The sequence below is a fragment of the Phocoena phocoena genome, chromosome 11, assembly GCF_963924675.1.
Source record: "Phocoena phocoena chromosome 11, mPhoPho1.1, whole genome shotgun sequence".
NCBI lineage: Eukaryota > Metazoa > Chordata > Mammalia > Artiodactyla > Phocoenidae > Phocoena > Phocoena phocoena.
The window spans coordinates 90,322,204-90,344,617 of NC_089229.1; the positions used below are offsets into that span (position 1 = coordinate 90,322,204).

Below are 22,414 nucleotides of genomic sequence, written 5' to 3' on the forward strand. Positions count from 1 at the left end.
CAGTCACATGGCCGCATGAAGCTAGAGTGGGGTCCCAGGACTCTGGAATCAGAACCTATGCTCTGATATGCTCGACTGTCATGAGGAATGATGCTTAGAAAAGAGGCGCTAAATTCCTTAACTTGGAATATCTGGTTTTCTTTAATTTACAATAATCTTTTGATGTTCCCAGCTGCCTGCCCTTTGTTACAAAACTTCTATATAACCTGGCTTCCCCACTTGCCTCCTACGAGCAGTTCTCTTAGGGTTACTTGAGATGCTGCCTCCCAGGCTTGAAGTCCTAAAAAATTCCTGCTGAATAAAACATAACTCTGAAAAAAAAAAAAAAAAAAAGACTGCTATCCCATTTTGTACAGACATATAGTTTTTCACCGTATGAATGCTTAAAGTGACACTTTCTCAGAATAGGTTTACCTTGCACTGCATTGTGATCAAAGTTGATCTGATCACTCATCACCCTTGGAATTGGGTTTTTGCTTTATGCCTCCATCACTTGGGTTTCATTAATTCTTTCATTTTTTAATCATTTAAGAAAATAATCCAAACTATGTAATTCACTTAGAAAGTAGGCTTTTTTGGAAGGGTGGGCATAAGGGAATTAGATGTGAACGATTTCCACGTAGCATCTACAAGTCACCAAATTTTAAAAAGCCCCAGACTTAGGACTGTTAGTTTCATACACTTACATCTCCTGTAAATAAATATGTAGAAGTAATGGCAGTTGCTGGGGGAAGGGCACAAGAGCAGCCCTTGCCTGCAGTTCACACACTGTTGGTTAGAGATTCTCTCTGTTGGCAGGGATGATCATACCTGGCACCAGTCGCCAATAGGTGTTGAGTTGCCACCCGCTGTCCCTGCGAGTCCAGGCTATTTAATACCCTCACATTTGGAGTGATTTTTTACAGCTCAGTAAAGACTACCGTTCCCACCGAAAGTGTTTTTCACCAGGGTTTCAGCAAAGTTTTAAAAATGAAGGGGTGGGAGGTAATAAAGAATTTTCGAAAGATGTGGAACATAAAAAAAATAGATTGGTTGAAACCACAGGGACAAGGAAGTAAATGTTTATGAGAGATTACGGAGAAATGAAGATAAATGACATATCTTTTGATGAAGATTCTGTCATAGAACATTCCAGGACTTTAGAGTACTTTTGCTGGGCAACACATGGACATCCAGGGTACTTCCTGCCCACCTGGAAACTACCTGCCACATCAAGTTTCCTGATACGTCTTTTGACTTGATTCCCTGACCTCTAGCACTTTGACTGTTCATCTACCAGAATCACCCTTTTGCCAACGTAGATTTCCATGTCGTACACCAAGAGCAGAAACCAATCCCTGCCCTTACATTATTTCCAATATCTTCAGAGGCTTGACTAAAGAACTCTTTTATTTATTATTAATTATGAAGTCCACGTGCTTATTATTATTATAGATATGCTTACTCTACAAGATGCAAATAATTTTGAATGTCTGGTCATTATGGTCCTGTAAATTCATCAGAAAGTTTCCCCATCTGCTCTGTTTCCGAGCAAGAGATATTATGATATTGTGGAAGCAGCTCCAGTCTAGGTCCTGTGCATGAGGATTCTAGTCCTGGCTCTGCCACTGACCAGCTGTATGACCTTAAAGAAAGCGTTTTCATTTTTCTCTGCTCCAATTTGCTGAGCTGTGAAATGGAAGGGGCCAAGTTTCATGATCTCCACAATCCAGTCTAGATATAAAATTTTATTATTTTTCTATATACATGTTAAAGTAGCCCTAAGTTAAAAGTGGAAATGTTTTCTTCAGGTGAATAGTAGACCACTAGCACTACTAATTTCAGCTCCTGTTATGAATGCTCTGTTTTTCAGGCTCAATCCAGATATTCAGACACTGCTGGACAGAGAAGACGGTTTTACTAAAGATGTCTTTATTTTCATTCCAGCAGACCAACTTCCTGATAATATTCCATTCTTTAAAAAATTTTTAAGTTAATCTTAGAACACTCTATTCATCTATCAATTAGAGGCATGATCTTTAGACAGGGATGGTTACTTTTTATTCTGCTTCACATGTTGACATTTTTCCAAATACTTCTTGCAATAATTTGAATAATACCTACTATCTCTCTCTTTCCATATATATATAAATTACTGCCCAAAAGGCATATTACAGAATCATAAAATTTTCTGTTTGTTTAACTGCTTACAAGTTCAACTAAAGTTCACTAAAACACACCATGATATATATTTCCTTTTGTAAATCAGCTTAAGAGTTAGTCTTACATTAAATGTACTCTAATTGAATTCTTTATAAGCTATGAGAATAAGATGAACCTTTATCTTAATATTTTTAAAACACAATACTCATACACAAATATCTACTGAAATACTCTACATGGTTTATGCTGTAGTGTGAGCCTATATAATTAGTTTTCCATGGCTAGATAGTGGTGGAAATTATATATTTACAGTCTCCTTCCCTGGTTGATTTGTTGGGAGGTAATCTTACTGTCAAAAACTAATTTGCTCACGGTTTCTGATATTTGATGTAAAGTATAATTGATATTATCTAGTTCCATCTCCTGTGTTAAATCTTCTCATTTGATGTGATTTGCTCCATTTTCCTAATAGCAATTACTTGGCGAGCTGTCAGAGGTAACTCGTATTTGTTCCCTCAAGGCACTTCTTTTTAATGTAATATTTTGGATTCAATCTCTGGACTTAACACCCTCCAAACGTTCCAGCTGTGCCTAGTTTTCACTGCAGAGTGCCAAAGAGACTAAATTTAGAGGAAAAAATGTGTAGATTCCATTTTTAAGAACAGTTCAATTTGACTGGCTTTGTTGGGCTTGCTTGCATAAATTCCCTTCTGAAGCAGTATCTTGCATGAATCAGGAGCTTATCTACGCATCTCTTTCTTTAATCCTTGAGAATTTCTACTCAGCTTTAGTGGCTAAAGAAAAGTGACTCATTTGGACTTAATTGTCAACAGAAAAGTACGTTTTCCACAGGGTGTAGTAATTCTGACTTCTTTCAGAGAAAGAAAAAAAACAAAGAGATTTTTGTTTTAAGCAGAACTTTCTATTTGCGAGAGATAAAAGACAAGAGTTAGGAAGTGACGGTGATCGTACAAAAGTACAGCCACACCAAGATGACCCATCATCCCAGTTTGCTCACAGCTGAGGGTTTTGGAGGGATGTATGTGGGACTCTTGGTTCTGACACTCAGAGAGTCCCAGGCAAAATGGGAACAGTCGGTCAAGATTTCTTTTTGGATTTGGAGATTCAGCACCCTTCGTTCAGCAGAAGAAAGTTTAGGATGGACTTCTGCTCTCCAAGACTTGCCATCCATTGAGGGGCCATCAGTTCTCTACCTTCAGCCTCATATAACCAAGAGACAGTAATAGCAAAGGGAGAAGAGCAGTAACTGGGTGGTAAGTAAAAGGGAGTGGAGAAGGTAGCGGGGGACAGAGCCAAGTGATTTCACGAGTCACTCCTGATTCCCTTTCCTCCTCGTGGAGGATGACATCAGTTTCCATGGAAAAGCCACCTCGGTTTCTGTTTCAGAACAGGTTATCATGATTTGAGGAAGGCCCTTCCCCCACTTTTTCGTTCCAGGGGTTGGAAGGATGAGGCAGGAAGGAGGGCCAAGAAAAAGGGGAAAATATGCAAGTAAATAAAATTATGACCTAATTCATGAAAATTTTTCCTATGGTTTCTCTGTATATTATATGAATATTTAAGTCTGTAGTTCTGATAGGTTATACTGATAAAGTTGCATTATGTAGCAATGACAGATGGGTGAAACAAGGCACAGAAGATTTGGTGAGCCTGTCTGCAGGCCTGATTGTGACAATAACACAGGTTTTCAGTTTTTCACAGTATTATTTGATGGCTAGCCAAACGCTAGCTGTTCTTGTTTTTCTGAAAGCAAAAAATGTGAGTCATATCATGGAATGCAGAGCTGAAAGCATTTTTTGTTTTGTTTAAGCTTTAAAAGCAGTAATTTAAACTCTGACACTTTTGAAATCCTAATGTGAGAATTCACTAACTCTTCATGAAATTATGTGCCGAGGACATTCTTGTTAAGGGTACATTGCATATACATTGATGACTTTGGTGTGTGCTAAGTATTACATTTTGGTGATGTTTGCTGTATTTTGATTGCTCAAACTATCTTATTGGCCCAAATATAGGAACATCGTTTTGTGGATGATAATAATAATAATATAATACACTCGATTATTGAATATATTAGAAATGTTTCCAGGCCTTGAATTGCAGAGGGGCCAGCAATATCTGTTTCTCTCCCATCAAACTCCATGGCTTGCTCTGTGAATTTAACCCCTACTCATTCCCTTCCTCTTTGCCTCTCTCCTTCTCCCTCCCATCCCCCTCCAAGGAATAGCAGCACATAAACCCTTCTTTCAGTCCTTCTCCCATCCTTGTTTCATACCCTCCCACCTTCCCCATCCACTGGCAGGTGAGCGGTGGCTTTTAAAGAGGCAGTAGAGAACCAGGGCTGCTCCCCCCTCTGGTTTCCACAGGTGTTACTCATTTGCTGTGAAGGTGCCTTTGAGGGTGGTGTGTTTTTTTTTAAACAAGAATTACAAAGTGATGTGTGTGTGTGGTGTGTATTTTGACGTTTTTGATCTCTGTGGAAATTGGGAAGGCCTCTTTTACAATCAATATGACCTTATATTTGGGCCAATTTAGAAATTAAATGTAAATACTCTTCTAGCCAAAGGACCAGATTACCAAAAGGCCTGCTTTTTGTATTTCATCTGCTAATCCTGAATTTTAGAATAATTAAACTTGTGCCAGTGCAGTATCTAAACTTTACCTAAATTATAAGTCACTGCTCTGTATCTTTGATTCTATACAAAAAATTTGCCTTTTGAGAATTTGGAACTTATTTTATTTCAGTTATTAAGATTATTTTGTTTAAAGTTTTAACTATTGTGTGTAGTTTAATAGGGAAGATGCACAAATAATATTTTATAATATCCTAAATCATGGTTTAAAAATTACTGAAAGTTATTATATATTCTGTCACGTCTACCTTTTTTTTAATACAAATCCCCCTGTGGACTTTTTTCCTAATAATATGCTTTTGACGTGTAGTCATAAACATTTTTTAAGTAATTAGGGGGTTGCTTTATTCCCGTAATAAAAAATCCAGAGGGAGGCACATACCAGGTAGTTTCACATAATGAAAAGTCCAGGATCCTCTTAACTTTTTCTAAGAATTTTTCTCTTTAACTTTATTTACATGTTGTATTATGTAGACAAATTTCCTAATTTTTAATCACTTTTTATCTCTAGGTCAAACCTAGATAACTTGGTCACAATTCATTGTTTTTGTTTTTATTTATTTATATTAACTTTTTATTTTATATTGGAGTATAGTTGATTAACAATGTTGTGTTAGTTTCAGGTGTACAGCAGTGATTCAGTTATACATGTATCTATTCTTTTTCCAGTTCTTTGAAATTGTCATAGAACAATTTCATAGTCATAAACATTTAATTAAAGACCATACCATTACCCTCACCACATTCCTATTTTAACAAGGAAACTTTCTAAATTTAATAAATTAGCATTAAGATGATGGCAGAAAGGGATATGGCTTGAAAAAATTAACAATACTTTTAAATTACTTGTTTATTTTAAAGCATAACTCCTTTTATCTACTGAAATATTACCCCTCTTCTTAACAAATTACTTGGAAACAGCAGAATTAAACACTTTGGTATATAATATACATTTAAAATAAGGAGGAAGTAATGCTTTCTGTTATTGATATTTAGGCTTCTAGTGCAGTTAGAAGTTCTTATTAACGGAAACTATAAAATAATCAGAAATCTTTTGACCTACCCTGATCTTGTGTGATTCCAGGTTCAAATTTAGTTTTCTTGACATTTATTACTATTATTAGTACTAATGTTTGCTATTTGTGTATCCTTTTTGATTGTGAACAAATGTGTAGAATATTTAAAAAATAATTTTTAATAATTATTACATCAGGTAGGATTGGAGGGTTGTGCATGTCTGTCTATACATACATATATATGTATGTATATATATTAACACACACAAATTTGCTATGGATTTGCAAGGAAGTTTACAAATAAATAGCCAACAGGGTCCTGTCAAAGTATAATCTGTTTTCCTAGCCTAGGTTTATATTTTCACAATTCCGAATTAATGATTTGTCTTTTTATAGAAGCAAAGGATGGAGTATGGTCCAAGAGCAACTGACATTCCCTCTGCTCCATCACCTCCTCCAACACCAGCTCCTGTTCCTGTTCCCCTCCCACCTTCTGCTTCAGCACCTGTTCCTGTGTCAAAGGTCCCAGCAAATGTAACCCGTCAGAACAGCAGCTCCAGTGAGAGTGGTGGCAGTATTGTGCGAGATAGCCAACGACAAAAACAAGTTCCTGTTGACCGTAAGTTTCCTAGGAAGGCAAAAAATATACAATTTCTCCTGGGAATTAAAAGCACTCTAAGTAAAAATTGTTTATTATTGGTTCTGCTGGTAATAAATATTATTAAATATACAGAATGGTCCTTGCATGGTACTTCATAGATTGCAAAGATTTTCACTTCTTTTCTCATCCTCCAAGTAATTCTGAGAAACAGGAAGTTCTGTCTACTCTCTAATGGGTGTATTTCTACATATTCCAATATATTGTGGTGATGGAATACAGACTCTGGAGCCAGACATGCTTGAGTTTGTACAGTGAAATATCACTTGCTGGCCATGAGACTGTCAAGAATTTAATGATCCTCTGTATGCTTTAATATCTGAAAAGGGGGGGATAGTGATATCTACTTCATGGGATAATTGTGAGGATTTCATGAAATGATGCATATAAAGCATTTAGACCAGTCGTTCTCAGCCAGGGGTGATTTTACCCCCTTCCCCTGGGGACATGTGGTATTTGTCTGGAGACATATTTTGATCACAATTGGGTGGATGCTACTGGCATCTATTATAATAAGTAGAAGTTAGGGGTGTAGTTAACATCCTAAGGTGAACGGGACAGCTTCCCTCTCCCCCGCTCACACACACACAACAGAATCATCTGGCCCAAAATATCGATGGTACTGAGGCTGAAAAAGCCTGATTGATTTTAACCAATATGACACATTATAAGCAGTTAGTAAATATTTACTCTTATCGTCATCAGTATCACCATCATAGTCTTCCTGCTTCTCTTCCTAATATTTGCCATATATATATATATATATATATATATATATATATATATATATATATAGTGTGTGTGTGTGTGTCTATATACACACACAGTCACACTAGCTTAATATAATCAACCTGCCAATAGCACTTTCAAATTTGCCCTCCAAATTCAGAATTTTAGACTTCAACTTCATACTTTCATAAATTGAAGTTTTATTTTTCATGTGAGTGGTTAAATCTGAAAACCAGATTTAAATAAGTTAAAACAAAAGACCCTATGGCCATCTTTGGATTATCCTTGTTAGTACTTGGGAAAAGCAGGGTGGATAATTTGAAAACTGAAGATAATTCTAAGATAATTTTTATTTTGTTTTATCTTGTAGCATATTTTATCTTGTCTGTTTAATCTTCAAATTATGTTTTTTAAAGTATTATAAAATTACTTTGCTTTATCGATACTTGATACATAAAAATTCGTGGAAGACTAGAGCCAGGAAGATGTTTCCTTAATATGATAAAAGTATATAAAGTGTATGTGTGTGTAAAGGATATTTTTCATTCTCTCAAATGGCTTCTCCTAGGGCTCAGTTCTGGGTTCTTTGCTCATATAAACATACTTTTACTGTAGATGATCACTCTATTTTCATTTCTTTCAATATTGTTTATACTGTTGGAAAAGGAGTGACTTGAAAATTTGTCTTCATATCAAATCTCATCTCTGGCATCCAGATACAAGTTTTTTTTTTTAATACATCTTTATTGGAGTTTAATTGCTTCACAATACTATGTTAGTTTCTGTTGCACAACAAAGAAAATCAGCCACATGCATACACATGTCCCCATATCCCCTCCCTCTTGAGCCTCCCTCCCATCCTCCCTATCCCACCCCTCTAGGTCATCGCAAAGCACAGAGCCGATCTCCCTGTGCTGTGCTGCCGCTTCCCACCAACCATTTTACATTCGGTAGTGTATATATGTCCATGCTACTCTCTCTTCGCCCCAGCTTCACCCTCCCACCCCATGTCATCAAGTCCATTCTCTATATCTACCTCTTTATTCCTGCCCTGCAACTAGGTTCATCAGTACCATGTTTTGTTTTGTTTTTTAGATTCCATATATGTGCGTTGGCATATGGTATTTGTTTTTCTCTTTCTGACTTACTTCACTCTGTATGACAGAGTCTAAGTCCATCCACCTCACTACAAATAACTCAATTTCACCTCTTTTTTATGGCTCAGTAATATTCCATTGTATATATGTGCCACATCTTCATCCATTCATCTGTCGATGGACATCTAGGTTGGTTCCATGTCCTGGCTAATGTAAATAGTGCTGCAGTGAACATTGTGGTATGTCTCTTTTTGAATTATGCTTTTCTCAGACTATATGCCCAGTAGTGGGATTGCTGGGTCGTATGGTAGTTCTATTTTTAGTTTTTTAAGGAACTTCCATACTGTTCTCCATAGTGGTTGTATCAATTTACATTCCCACCAACAGGGTAGGAGGGTTCCCTTTTCACCACACCCTTTCCAGCATTTATTGTTTCTACGTTTTTTGATAATGGCCATTCTGACCGGCGTGAGGTGATACCTCATTGTAGCTTTGATTTGCATTTCTCTAATAATTAGTGATGTTGAGCATCTTTTCATGTGCCTCTTGGCCATCTGTAGGTCTCCCTTGGTGAAACGTCTATTTAGGTCTTCTGCCCATATTTTAACTGGATTGTTTTTTTGATATTGAGCTCCATGAGCTGTTTGTATATTTTGGAGATTAATCCTTTGTCTGTTGTTTCATTTGCAAATATTTTCTCTTATTCCGAGGGTTGTCTTTTGGTCTTGTTTATGGTTTCCTTTGCTGTGCAAAAGCTTTGAAGTTTAATTAAGTCGCATTTGTTTATTTTTGTTTTTATTTCCATTACTCTAGGAGATGGGTCAAAAAAGATCTTGCTGTGGTTTATGTCAGAGTGTTTTTCGTATGTTTTCCTCTAGAAGTTTTATAGTGTCTGGTCTTACATTTAAGTCTTTAATCCATTTGGAGTTTATTTTTGTGTATGGTGTTAGGTAGTGTTCTGATTTCATTCTTTTACATGTAGCTGTCCAGTTTTCCCAACACCACTTACTGAAGAGGCTGTCTTTTCTCCATTGTATGTTCTTGCCTCCTTTCTCATAAATTAGGTGCCCATATGTGCGTGGGCTTATCTCTGGGCATTCTATCCTGTATCATTGATCTGTATTCCTGTTTTTGTGCCAGTACCATTCTGTCTTGATTACTGTAGCTTTGTGGTATAGTTTGAAGTTGGGGAGGCTGATTCCTCCAACTCCGTTTTTCTTTCTCAAGATTGCTTTGGCTATTCGGGGTCTTTTGTGTTTCCATACGAATTGTAAAATTTTTTGTTCTAATTCTGTGAAGAATGCCATTGGTAGTTTGATAGGGGTTGCATTGAATCTGTAGATTGCTTTGGGTAGTATAGTCATTTTCACAATATTGATTCTTCCAATCCAAGAACATGGTATATTTCTCCATCTGTTTATGTCATCTTTGATTTCTTTCATCAGTGTTCTATAGTTTTCTGAGTACAAGTCTTTCACCTCCTTAGGCAGGTTTATTCCTAGGTATTTTATTCTTTTTGTTGCAACAGTAAATGGGAGTGTTTCCTTAATTTCTCTTTCTGATTTTTCATTGTTGGTATGTAGGAATGCCATGGATTTCTATGCATTAATTTTGTATCCTGCAACCTTACCAAACTCACTGATTAGTTCTACTAGTTTTCTAGTGACATCTTTAGGATTTTCTATATATAGTATCATGTCATCTGCAAACAGTGACAGTTTTACTTCTTCATTTCCAATTTGTCTTCCTTTTATTTCTTTTTCTTCTATGATTGCTCTGGCTAGGACTTCCAAAACTATGTTGAATAAGAGTGGCGAGAGTGGACATCCTTGTCTTGTTCCTGATCCTAGTAGAAATGCTTTCAGTTTTTCACCATTGAGTATGATGCTCATTGTGGGTTTGTCATATATGGCCTTTATTATGTTGAGGTAGGTTCCCTCTGTGCCCATTTTCTGGAGAGTTTTTATCATAAATGGGTGTTGAATTTTGTCAAAAGCTTTTTCTGCATCTATTGAGGTGATCATATGGTTTTTATTCCCTAATTTGTTAATGTAGTGTATCACATTGAATGATTTGCCTATTTTGAAGAATCCTTGCATCCCTGGGATAAATCCCACTTGATCATGGTGTATGATCCTTTTTTTTTTTTTTTTTTTTTTTGTATGATCCTTTTAACGTGCTGTTGGATTTTGTTTGCTAGTATTTTGTTGAGGATTTTTGCATATGTTTTCATCAGTGATATTGGTCTATGATTTTCTTTTTTGTGATATCTTTTTTCTGGTTTGGGTATCAGGGTGATGATGGCTTCGTAGAATGAGTTTGGGAGTGTTCCTTCCTCTGCAATTTTTTGGAAGAGTTTGAGAAGGATAGGTGTTAGCTCTTCTCTAAATGTTTGGTAGAATTCACCTGTGAAGCCATCTGGACCTGGACTTTTGTTTGTTGGAAGGTTTTTAATTATGGTTTCAATTTCATTACTTGTGATAGGTCTGTTTATATTTCTAATTCTTCCTGGTTCAGTCTTGGAGAATTGTACCTTTCCAGGAATTTGTCCACTTCTTCGTGGTTGTCCATTTTATTGGCATATAGTTGTTTGTAATAGTCTCTTATAGTCCTTTGTATTTCTGCAGTGTCAGTTGTGATTCTCCATTTTCATTTCTAATTTTATTGATTTACGTCCTCTCCCTTTTTTTCTTGATGAATCTGGCTAAGGGTTTATCAGTTTTGTTTATCTTCGCAAAGAACCAGCTTTTAGTTTTATTGATCTTTGCTATTGTTTTCTTCGTTTCTATTTCATTTATTTCTGCTCTGATCTTTATGATTTCTTTCCTTCTATGGAATTTGGGTTTTCTTTGTTCTTCTTTCTCTAGTTGTTTTAAGTGTAGGGTTAGATTGTTTATTTGAGGTTTTTCTTGTTTCTTGAGGTGAGACTGAATTGCTATAACCTTTCCTCTTAGAACTGCTTTTGCTGCATCCCATAGGGTTTGGGTTGTCATGTTTCGTTATCATTTGCTTCTATGTATTTTTTTGATTTCTTCAGTGATCTCTTGGTTATTTAGTAGCACACTGTTTAGCATCCATGTGTTTGCATTTTTTACAGTTTTTTCCTGTAATTGATTTCCAATCTCATAGCATTGTGGTCAGAAAAGATGCTTGATATGATTTCAATTTTCTTAAATTTACTGAGGCTTGATTTGTAACCCAAGATGTGATCTATCCTGGAGAATGTTCCGTGTGCACTTGAGAAGAAAGTGTATTCTGCCACTCTGGGTGGAATGTTCTATAAATATCAATTAGATCTATCTGGCCAGTTGTGTCATTTAAAGCTTGTGTTTCCTTATTTATTTTCTGTTTGGATGATCTGTCCATTGGTGTAAGTGGGATATTAAAGTCCCCTACTCTTATTGTGTTACTGTCGATTTCTCCTTTCATGGTTGTTAGCATTTGCCTTATGTATTGTAGTGCTCCTATGTTGGGTGCATAAACATTTATAATTGTTATATCTTCTTGGATTGATCCTTTGATCGTTATGTAGTGTCCCTCATTATCTCTTGTAACAGTCTTTATTTTAAAGTCTATTTTATCTGATACAAGTATTACTACTCCAGCTTTCTTTTGATTTCCATTTGCATGAAATATCTTTTTCCATCCCTTCACTTTCAGTCTGTATGCGTCCCTAGGTCTGAAGTGGGTCTCTTGTAGACAGCATACATATGGGTCATATTTTTGTGTCCATTCAGCCAGTCTGTGTCTTTTGGTTGGGGCATTTACATTCAGGGTTGTTATCCATATGTATGTTCCTATTACCATTTTCTTAATTGTTTTGGGTTTGTTTTTGTGGGCCTTTTTCTCCTCTGTGTTTCCCCGCTTAGAGGAATTTCTTTAGCATTTGTTGTAAAGCTGGTTTGGTGGTGCTGAATTCTCTTACCTTTTGTTTGTCTGAAAAGCTTTTGACTTCTCCATTGAATCTGAATGAGATCCTTGCTGGGTAGGGTAATCTTGGTTATAGGTTTTTCTCTTTCATCACTTTAAGTATATCCTGCCACTCCCTCTGGCCTGCAGAATTTCCACTGAAAAGTCAGCTGACAACCTTCTGGGGATTCCTTTGTATGTTATTTTTTGTTTTTCCCTTGCTGCTTTTAATATTTTTTCTTTGAATTTAATTTTTGTTAGTTTGATTGATATGTGTCTTGGTGTGTTTTTCCTAGGGTTTATCCTGTATGGGACTCTCCATGCTTCCTGGACTTGGGTCACTATTTCCTCTCCCATGTTAGGGAAGTTTTCGACTATAATCTCTTCAAATATTTTCTCAGACCCTTTCTTTTTCTCTTCTTCCTCTGGGACGCCTATAATTTGAATGTTGGTATGTTTAGTGTTGTCCCAGAGGTCTCTGAGATTGTCTTCAATTCTTTTCATTCTTTTTTCTTTATTCTGCTCCTTGGCAGTTATTTCGACCATTTTGTCTTGCAGCTCACTTATTCATTCTTCTGCCACCATTATTCTGTTATTGATTCATTCTAGTGTATTTTTCATTTCAGTTACTGTTTCATCTCTGTTTGTTCTTTAGTTCTTCTAGATCTTTGTTAAACATTTCTTGTATTTGCTCAATCCATGCTTCCATTCTGTTTCCAAGATTCTGGGTTATCTTAACTATCATTACTCTGAATTCTTTTTCAGGTAGATTGCCTATTTCCTCTTCATTTATTTGGTCTTGTAGGGTTTTACCTTGCTCCATCATCTGTGACATTTTTTTTTTGCCATCTCATTTTTTTTTTAATGTGTGCGATTGTGTTCCTGTTTTACTGGTCGTTTGGCCTGAGGCTTCCAACACTGGTGTTTGTAGGTTATTGGGTTGAGCTGAGTCTTGGTGCTGAGATTAGGAACTCTGTGAGACCTCACTCTGATGAATATTCCCTGGGGTCTGAGGTTCTCTGTTAGTCCAGTGGTTCAGACTTGGAGCTCCCACTGCAGGAGCTCCCCTCAACCCCAGGATCGCAAATCAAGATCTTGCAAGCCACGTGGGGTGGCAAAAAAAAAAAGAGAGAGAAACAACAAAGTAAAAAATAAAATCAGACTGGGAAACTAACAGATATGTTAGAAAGAATGTAAAAATAAAACTATAGATGAATCAACAACCAGAAGGTACATCAGTACCACAGTAGTAAAAAGGAGGAGGAGGGAAAGGAAAACAAAGCTGGGAGATGGAAAGACCTTGGCTCTGGAGGGCAGGGCCTAAGCAAGGGTGAGGTTTGGGTGGTGGGTGGGGCCAATGCTCAGGACCCACAGGGCTGGAAAAGGCCCTGGGGGCTGTGGGGGGTGGGGCTTAGGCTCAAGGAACAGAAGGGGCCTAGGCGTGCACCCCACCCCAGTCTCAGAGGGCGGGGGACCTCACCTGGGAGCCTAGCAGGCTTCCTGGGCTCGAGTGGGTGGGGCAAATGCCCTCCTCTCCTCTGCTGCTCCTCCGGTCTGGGTTCTGGGAGGGCCCCTCCCGCCTGCCTCTCCTGATCTCCCCGGCCTCCGTCCTATGCCCCCAAGGACCCACGTGACCTGGAAAGGGCAGGGGATTAGCTTGGGAGCTCAGCAGGCTCCCTGTGCCCGAGTCCAGATACAAGTTTTGAACTGTTAACTTTATAGCTGAGACTGGAACTTCAGATTGAAGTTCTCATCTCAGTAAATCATAGCCCTGTCTCTTCAGTTGTGGTCACTCTTGATTTAAAAAAAATTAAAAAGAAGACACTGAAACTATTACTATTTAATTGTTCTAGAAATTCTGGTTAAATGCAATAAGCACAAACCTACTTTTATACATTACTTTCTCAGCTGAAGTATAGCCAGTTTAAATTACCTTCTCATCCATATCGTGACCTTACCAAAGAACTAATGGAAAACTGAAGTTTTGGAAAAATGATTAGCTCTTTCTGTGTGGCAAAGACAACTATGCCTGTGCATGTGTGTGTATGAGAGTGTGTGTACATAAATATAACTGGCAACTAAATTTTAAAATATTTTTGTGTATTTTTTGAAAAGATGCTTTTATTTTTTTTCAGACACGAAAGACATAGTTTTGAGATGAGAAAGTTCTGTAAATGTTTTTATTGATTTCCCTAAGGAAAATTTTCCTCTCAGAAACTTTCTTCATTCTTCCCACAAGTTTATAACATCTCCCTTCTTTGTTACGTCAGCGCGGTAATCTTTGACACAGTGGCACTCTTTTTCCAGGCCTGGGATCAGGGTTCATAGGCATCCAGGCCCAGTTTTGGAACAGTCTGTGGGCTGGGACAGTTTGTTCTTTGTCCTAGTCTAAGAAACTAAGAATAACCTAATGGGAAAGAGGCATGGTGAGGATACTTTAAAGATAGAGAACCCGCCTGATAATTGTGACTCATCATTTTCAAGTCTGTTTTTCTTAAGTCAAAGGGTGACACTGGTATGTAAAACATAAACATATGTCCCCAAATTTACACATGTACTTGTTTCCTTAAACTAATAAAATTTTGCGTTTACTTATGTAATGTTCCTTTTAAAGATAGCTCAGAAGTATAGTTTGACATTAACTATAGTCCTTTTTATAAAACAAATATTTTCTTGATAGCTTTCTTTCTTGAGCACTTTTTTGAAGAACATTTCTACTGAACGAGTATTGGGGCTTCTCAACGGTCTTTTTAGAACCAAATAGACATGCTTCTTTACTGGTAACCAGGTCTCTTTCAAAATATACCTTTTGTGGTACTTGCGTTCTCTGCTTATGGCCTAGACTTCTGATAAGAGTAAAATGGAAGGAGCTGTAAATTGAATACTCACCCATAAAAATGTTACCAAATAGCTATGAACAAGGGAGAAAAGTAACAGGCCTATTTTTAAAATGTCACAAGTAGCGAGAACCCGGCTCCTTTTCTGAAGTGTTTACTGCGTTTATTCAAACTAGCTGCTTGGAGCCCTGTGTCATATAAGCTATTCAGTTTGACTTGTCGTAAGATTCAAAAAGGTTCTCTTCATCACTTTTAAAGATATCAATGCTTCAGTTGTTTTGCATGTCTTCCATTTCCTTTGAAATGTTAGTCCTTTTATATGAGTTTAATCTTTTGTAATCAGAAGTGTTGTTTTAGAAAGAGGTGTAAAGTTAGTCTGGTGTGTTGTTATGTGCTAGAACATTGCAAATGGAAACCCAAACCAGGAACACATTAGAAGAGGTTTTTATATTCCCTGGAAAGAGGTTATGCTGTGGACTGGAAATGATCCCAAGTGGCTAAGTCAACAGATAAGGAGATAACTATTTTAGTGTGGTTATACTTTTTCTCTTGTATTTCTTTGAGATGTACTCCTATGTTGTATGGCAGTGTGACTACATTGTACTGATTTAAAAGAGTTAAGTAATGAAATGCATGTCCTGTATTACTTAAATGTAACAATCAATAATATTCCCTCTTACTCTCTTTAGCCCCCTCATCCTCCCTCCTTTCCTCCCTTCCCTTCTCTTATTTCTCTTTCTTTTGACTTCTTTCTGTTTCAAAAGGTTTCCTGAGTACTTGAGGCATTAAAAAAAATTAGGCTGAAATAACACTATTTGACTATTTCACACTTTCATTTATTTCCCAGGGGCACCAAACACTTTCTAAAAATACTTTCCCTGAAAAAAACAATCAGAACAATGGTCACAAAAGCTTCCTTAGTGACCAGGTCACTGTCACTTGCCAAGTTAGTTAATTGGATTACTATATCAGTTCTTTGCACTTAATTCTTGAAGGTGATATACAAATAATGTATCTGTGTGTGTGTGTGTGTGTGTGTGTGTGTGTGTGTGTGTGTGTGTCTGACTCACATTTTAAATGCATCACTTTGTTATATTGAGAAAAGGATGAAGAGTGAAGAGTGGGGTCATGGAGAGTAGAAGCAGAGAGACCTGTAAATAGGCTGGTGGCTCAGACCAGGCTGCTAATAGAAAAAAATGGAGTGAAGTGATTGGGCTGTGTGATGTATTCTAATGGTAGGACCAACAGGATTTGCCGATGGATTGGATATAATCGAGGGCAAAGGGGAGTCAGGCATACCTACATGGTATTTTGTTGGGGGAACTGGAAAAATGGAATTACCAAGTTGGGAAGTCTAGCATAAAAGTAAGCTTCAGGAAGAAGATGAGTAATTCAGATTTGAACATGTTATGTTTGAGATAGCTAATAGACATCCAATGAATATATCAAATAGGCAGTTGATGTATATTGGTCTAGAGTTCTGAGGACCAGTCTGGACTAGAGAAGTAATTTGGGTAGTCATCAGCTTTTAAATGGCATTTAAAACCAGGAGACCAGGCACAACAGTCATTGATGGAGTGAGTGCAGACACAGAAGAGGTCCAAGGACTGTGTCCTGGAGAGTTGGGGAGATGAGATGAGCATCTGAGAAAAGGATGCTGAGGAGAGGCCAGTAAGACAGGAGGAAAATCAGAGAGGGTGGTGTCCTGAAGGCCATAAGAAGAAAGTGTTTCAAGGAGGGAGCGCCTTCTTCAAATGTTGCTGATAGATTAAATGAGGAAACGACTGGGAATCAACCATTGGATTTTAGCAAATGGCATGGAGGGATGGGGCCAAAAGCCTGATTGCAGTGAATTCAAGAGGAAATTGGAGAATGGGAATTGGAGTCAGCTGGTATAGACAGCTTCTCATGGAGTTTTGCTAAAAGGGGAGCAGAGAAATGGGCAGTAGCTGGCAGGGGACGTGGGGTTAAGAAAGGGCTCATTTAAACATGAGAGAAATAAAATAATAGCATGCTTGTAAGCGGATGAAATGATTCAGTAAAAGAGGAAAATTGATAACATGGGAGAAGCAGGGGGGAAATTACTGTCAAAGTATTCAAACAGACAGAGGACACGGAGTCTAGTGCACATGTAGAGGGGCTGGCCCGAGGAGAGTGGAAACAGTTCATCTATAATGTAATAGAAGGAAGGCTGGCAGAGTGTACGGGGAAAGTGCTAGTGGTAAGGAGAGCTGCTGGGGGAACTTCAGGAGGTTTTCTTTTAACTTCTTTATTTACTCAGAAATTATGCATGTGAAATCATCAGCTCAGGGAGAGGACTGAGGACTGGGAACTGGAGGTTTGCAGAAGGAAGAAGATAGGAAATACTTGTCTGACCATGGACAGTTATACGGTCCCGGGCAGGATTTCTCAACCTGAGCCCCTGTGGACGTTTGGGGCTAGATAATTCTCTGACGTAGCAACGTGACCTGTGTGCATTGCAGAATGTTTTGTGCATCCCGGGCCTCTACCCACTGCATGACTGTAGCTTCCTTGCCCCTTGCCCCCTGTTTGTGACATCCCAAAGTATCTCTAGCCATTGCCAGATGTACCCTGTGGTTAAAATTTCCCCCAGTTGAAAGCCACTGGCCTCAGGAAATGTAGTATGAATGTCACAGACCATTAACAGCCCAGTGGAGGCTCATGATCATGAATGTAACATGAGCTCACTCAGCATTGTTGTGTTCGATTTGGCATGCAGGTGCAGTACAGAATAAACAGAAAGTGAGATTTAACAAGGGTGGGGGGCTTGCCAGATGAACACAATGAAGAAAGAAGAGACAGGGAGTGACTTTAATAATTGATCACAGAGTTTATACTTGGTGAGCATGAAAGGAAAGATGGTAGGAATACTAGATCGTAAGTCCTGTTGGGGTCAAAGGATTCTTGGCACTGGGGTTCTAGAAGAGCAACAGCTGTTAGGGCTTTCAAAACTAACCTCCTCTGTGTTGGTATCTAGGAAGGAAATCTCAGATGGAGGAAGTGCAGGATGAACTCATCCACAGACTGACCATTGGTCGGAGCGCCGCCCAGAAGAAGTTCCACGTGCCACGGCAGAATGTGCCAGTTGTCAATATCACTTATGACTCCACCCCAGAGGACGTGAAGACATGGTTGCAGTCGAAGGGGTTCAACCCTGTGTAAGTCTCTCTGGGGATACTTCACAGTTCTGTGTGTATAACATGCAGTGTTTTCAATTTGATCACTAAGATGTCACAAGTGACTCTTAGAAAATGTGAGAACCCGAACTGCATCTGTTTCCATGCTCAGGAAATGACTCTAGCCATTTTTAGCTAAAAAAAAAAAAAAAATTGGAGGAAGGAGAAATAACTATCATTTGATGGCACCCCATTTTCTAGATGGTGGTGTCTGTTCATCATTGGTCCCTCAAGCAGTCTCTTGGCAGCTTTGAGGCTGGTGGCTGTCTTTCTGCCTCAGAGGGTCACACAGGATAGGTCTGTAGTCTTACCTAGACTCCACAGACCGCAGAGGACATAAAGCAGAAGAACCTTTTCTCCCGCTGCAGCATGGAGATCCCAGGCAAATGAAAAATAGGTGACATTACTTATTGTAGGTTATAATCTAATAGAGCTTTCCTTTAGGAAAGCCACAGTGAAGTTTCTATTTGTCTATAATTAAAAACTTGTAAACATTTTCTTGTGTATTTGGTAAACATACTTGAATATACGTATTTGAACTATTTGACTAATACATATTCAAGAGCACTTGGCACATTATAGACTCACCCAGTGTGACTGAAAACATGAGGTACACTGGTTAGTCAGTTGCCCGGCTACTAGAAAGTTATCCATTCCTTCTACGAAACACCAAATTTCAAGAAATTGGTAATACACAGTAAAGATAATAAACCCAGTTGACTCTTTTTTGACGCTTCATGATCAATGATCTTATATAGCCTCAGGGTCGTTATCATGACCGTCCCCTGTCATTGCCCTAAGCACCCTAGCACCATTTATGAGTTCCAGTGTATGGAACACCTAGAAAAGAGAGGTTGTAGCAGGACCAGAAATCTTTCTTTTGTTTTATCCAGACAGTATTTTATTTATTTATTTGTTTGTTTTAATTTTTTTTTTTTTGCGGTACGCGGGCCCCTCACTGTTGTGGCCTCTCCCGTTGCGGAGCACAGGCTCCGGACACGCAGGCTCAGCGGCCATGGCTCACGGGCCCAGCCGCTCCGCGGCATGTGGGATCTTCCCGGACCGGGGCACGAACCCGCGTCCCCTGCATCGGCAGGTGGACTCTCAACCACTGTGCCACCAGGGAAGCCCTATTTTTAATTAGTTTTTATTGAAGTATAGTTGATTTACAATGTTGTGCTAATTTCTGCTGTACAGCAAAGTAGCTCACTTATACACCTGTGTGCATTCTTTTTTATATTCTTTTCCATTATGGTTCAGCCCAGGATGTTGTCTGTAGTTCCCTGTGTTATATAGTAGGCCTTGTTTATCCGTCCTCTATATAATAGTTTGCATCTGCTAACCCCAAACTCCCAGTCCATCCCTCCTCCTTGGCAACCACAAATCCAGACAGTATTTTTAATGCTCTATTTCCCTCTTTTCCTCCTTTTGTTTTTTCAGAACTGTCAATAGTCTTGGAGTATTAAATGGTGCACAACTTTTCTCTCTCAATAAAGATGAACTGAGAACCGTCTGCCCTGAAGGGGCCAGAGTCTTTAGCCAAATCACTGTACAGAAAGCTGCATTAGAGGTACGACTTCTCAACCTAAGGTGGTGTTTTTCTACATTAGCCAAGAGTATGGACTGCAATTCGAAAGCTCTGGAAACAATATTTATGTCCATAGAGGTCGCTTTCTTTGCCTTTCATGCAGAGCTGAATTCAACTTGATTCAGCTTTAGTAATCTGTCACTGGACACCCTTAGCGAGCATTTTCAGGGAGAGTAATTTGTTATAAGTGCTCCTATAACATGAAGCTTGAGCTTCATATACTTTTGGATATCTAATGAAAAGCCTAATGTTCTCATTTTACGTGCACTACCTCTGTAGGAATTTTATTTACTCATTTACTTCGGGTGAGTAAATGACTTAAGAGGCCAGAACTCTTTTACCTGTCCTTAATATTTAGTTTGGAGATTCTAGCAGGTTAGAGGTTATAAAGTCTTAAAACTGTGGCTGTGTGCCTTAGGCCTGCTTATGCATATAAATAATCAGAGAGAAAATATTAGATAGGGATCATTGAAAACAGCGGGCCATGAAGAGTAATTCTTTAGTTATAGCTGTTTCTATGAAAGAAAAAGAGTAAATGTTTTCTAGATTGGCTATACTTAAGGTTTCAATATCCTACTCTACTTAACGTGGGCTGTGTAAGGGTAGTAGTTTCTAACTGTTACATCTCACCGCTCTCAATAGCTTTCATGAAAATTAGACTCCAATGAAAGGGTATAGGCTTTGGCGTGAAATCAATACGTAATTATCTCTAGCAGGTTTATTGTATAAATTCAACAGTTAAATAACTCAGTAAAATAGCTTCGTGCATACAACCCTGTAACCATTCTCACTCAGGAGAAATTATATTTCCCTTGGAAATTTTTCCTGCGACATTCATCTTGGTTGATTCTGTATTAGACTTTCTGTATATTGAATGTGAGTCGGGATTATATCTTTTCTGAGGCAGTTTTGTTGCCATTATACCTTCTAATTTTGTTGAGAATGTATAAATTCCTCCTTAAGGGTTATGATAGAAAGTTCCATATTCCTAACCTTTCTGAATTCCTTCAGTCCAGACTCCCTATCACTGTTATTTCCCCTGACTTCCCATGTGCTCCTGGCCTCTAGCTCCTGTTCCTCTGGATGTGAATTAAGGCAGAGACTTCTTACCTGAGGTTCTCCGTCTTCCCCAGGCACCTTCCCATCATGCCCTTCTCTTGTATCTAGTTCATGTTCATATTACTCACCTGTGTTGCCAGAGATTTCTGTAGATGAGAGAGGAATAAGGAGGGTGCATAGGGACTGTAGGCCAGCTTTGGAAAGGACAAAAGCCAACAAGATGTCAGAAGGTCAGAACCCTTTGGTATGAGCAAACTTGGTGTCTTCTGAAGAAGGGGCTTTGGGCCTGATTTAGAATCCCCTAAGGTAGATAGATGAGTATCTTACTTGACCTAAAGAGCATTCTTTGATAATTTACCATCTTTTTGTGCTTCTTGTACAATCTCTTCTTTCCCCCAGGGAATCTAGAGCATTCCACATGCATTGCTGATTTATCTTTAACAGGTTCAAGTGAAAGGCATGGTGAATGAATTGCCTTAAGACAGTATAAGTGAAAATGTGATGTTAGTGAAGTCCAGCATCATCACTTATATGAAGGGCGGCCTTCAGTTTTCCCCTTAGAGACATGAGAAGAAAAACACAAAGAACTTTTAGCCTAAGCCATTTCATGACATGATTTGCAGCCTCACAAACCAGTAACCGTCTCGTCCGAACCATGTTTGTTTTTCAGGATAACAACGGCAGCTCTGAGTTGCAAGAAATCATGCGAAGACGACAGGAAAAAATCAGTGCTGCTGCTAGCGATTCAGGAGTGGAATCTTTTGATGAGGGAAGCAGTCACTAATTAGTTTTTAAACTCCATTATTCTTGGCATTATTCCAACGTGCTTTGTTTTAAGAAGACATGAAGGGAATGTCAGATTCTCATTTCTTGGTGTACAGAATTTATCGCCATATAGAAACAACGCAAACATAAGTAAGCAGACGACTTGCTCCTGGGCCCGTTATTTTTATTAAAATGAAAACATTTTAAACAGAATTTCTCACCTTGGGAATATTTTGCCTACTTTACCAAGGTGAGGTTTCCTTTATTGGATTAATTATTTCATCCCCATCTCAATGCCTAAGCAGACTTTTTTTTTTTTTGACAGTGGTGAATTTATTTATTGCAACAAAACAGAGATATTGCCCATGATTCAAAATCTAAACAGTTTCAGTTTTGCCTGTGACTATGGTATGTATCATCCAGGGTGTAGCTTCCTTTATAAAGGCTAGCCTCTGCTTACTTAGGTCTCTTCTTCAATATACTCCGTAATCGAATGTTTAGATTTATTTAAAGTTCTTAATGCCAACAGTTTTTAAAAAAGATTAAAACACTGAATGAACTGTAAAATACAACAAGGCCGTGGACATACAAATAGAAACCTTTGGAGCATTCCCGAGACATTTTATCTGTCGTGGCTCTGTTGATCCCAATTCCTTGTATAGCTTGTATTTTGATTCGGTTTATATTCTTCTTATTATCTATACTGTGTTCTTATATACGAGAAAGCACAAGTGTAAAAGAGGTCATATACATTCAAACTCGG

General features: G+C 38.2%; 1 protein-coding gene across 2 annotated transcripts in view; it reads left to right on the forward strand.

The window, feature by feature from the left end:
- EPS8 (EGFR pathway substrate 8, signaling adaptor) overlaps positions 1-21,670 on the forward strand; it is a 69,271-nt gene extending 47,601 nt beyond the window's left edge. For both annotated transcript variants that reach the window (XM_065886759.1, XM_065886760.1), the window contains 4 exons: positions 6,209-6,431; positions 18,041-18,221; positions 19,680-19,809; positions 21,557-21,670. In XM_065886759.1, the coding sequence (XP_065742831.1) occupies positions 6,209-6,431; positions 18,041-18,221; positions 19,680-19,809; positions 21,557-21,670 (648 nt within the window). The remainder of the gene's footprint in view (positions 1-6,208; positions 6,432-18,040; positions 18,222-19,679; positions 19,810-21,556) is intronic.
- The last annotated feature ends 744 nt before the right edge of the window (positions 21,671-22,414 follow it).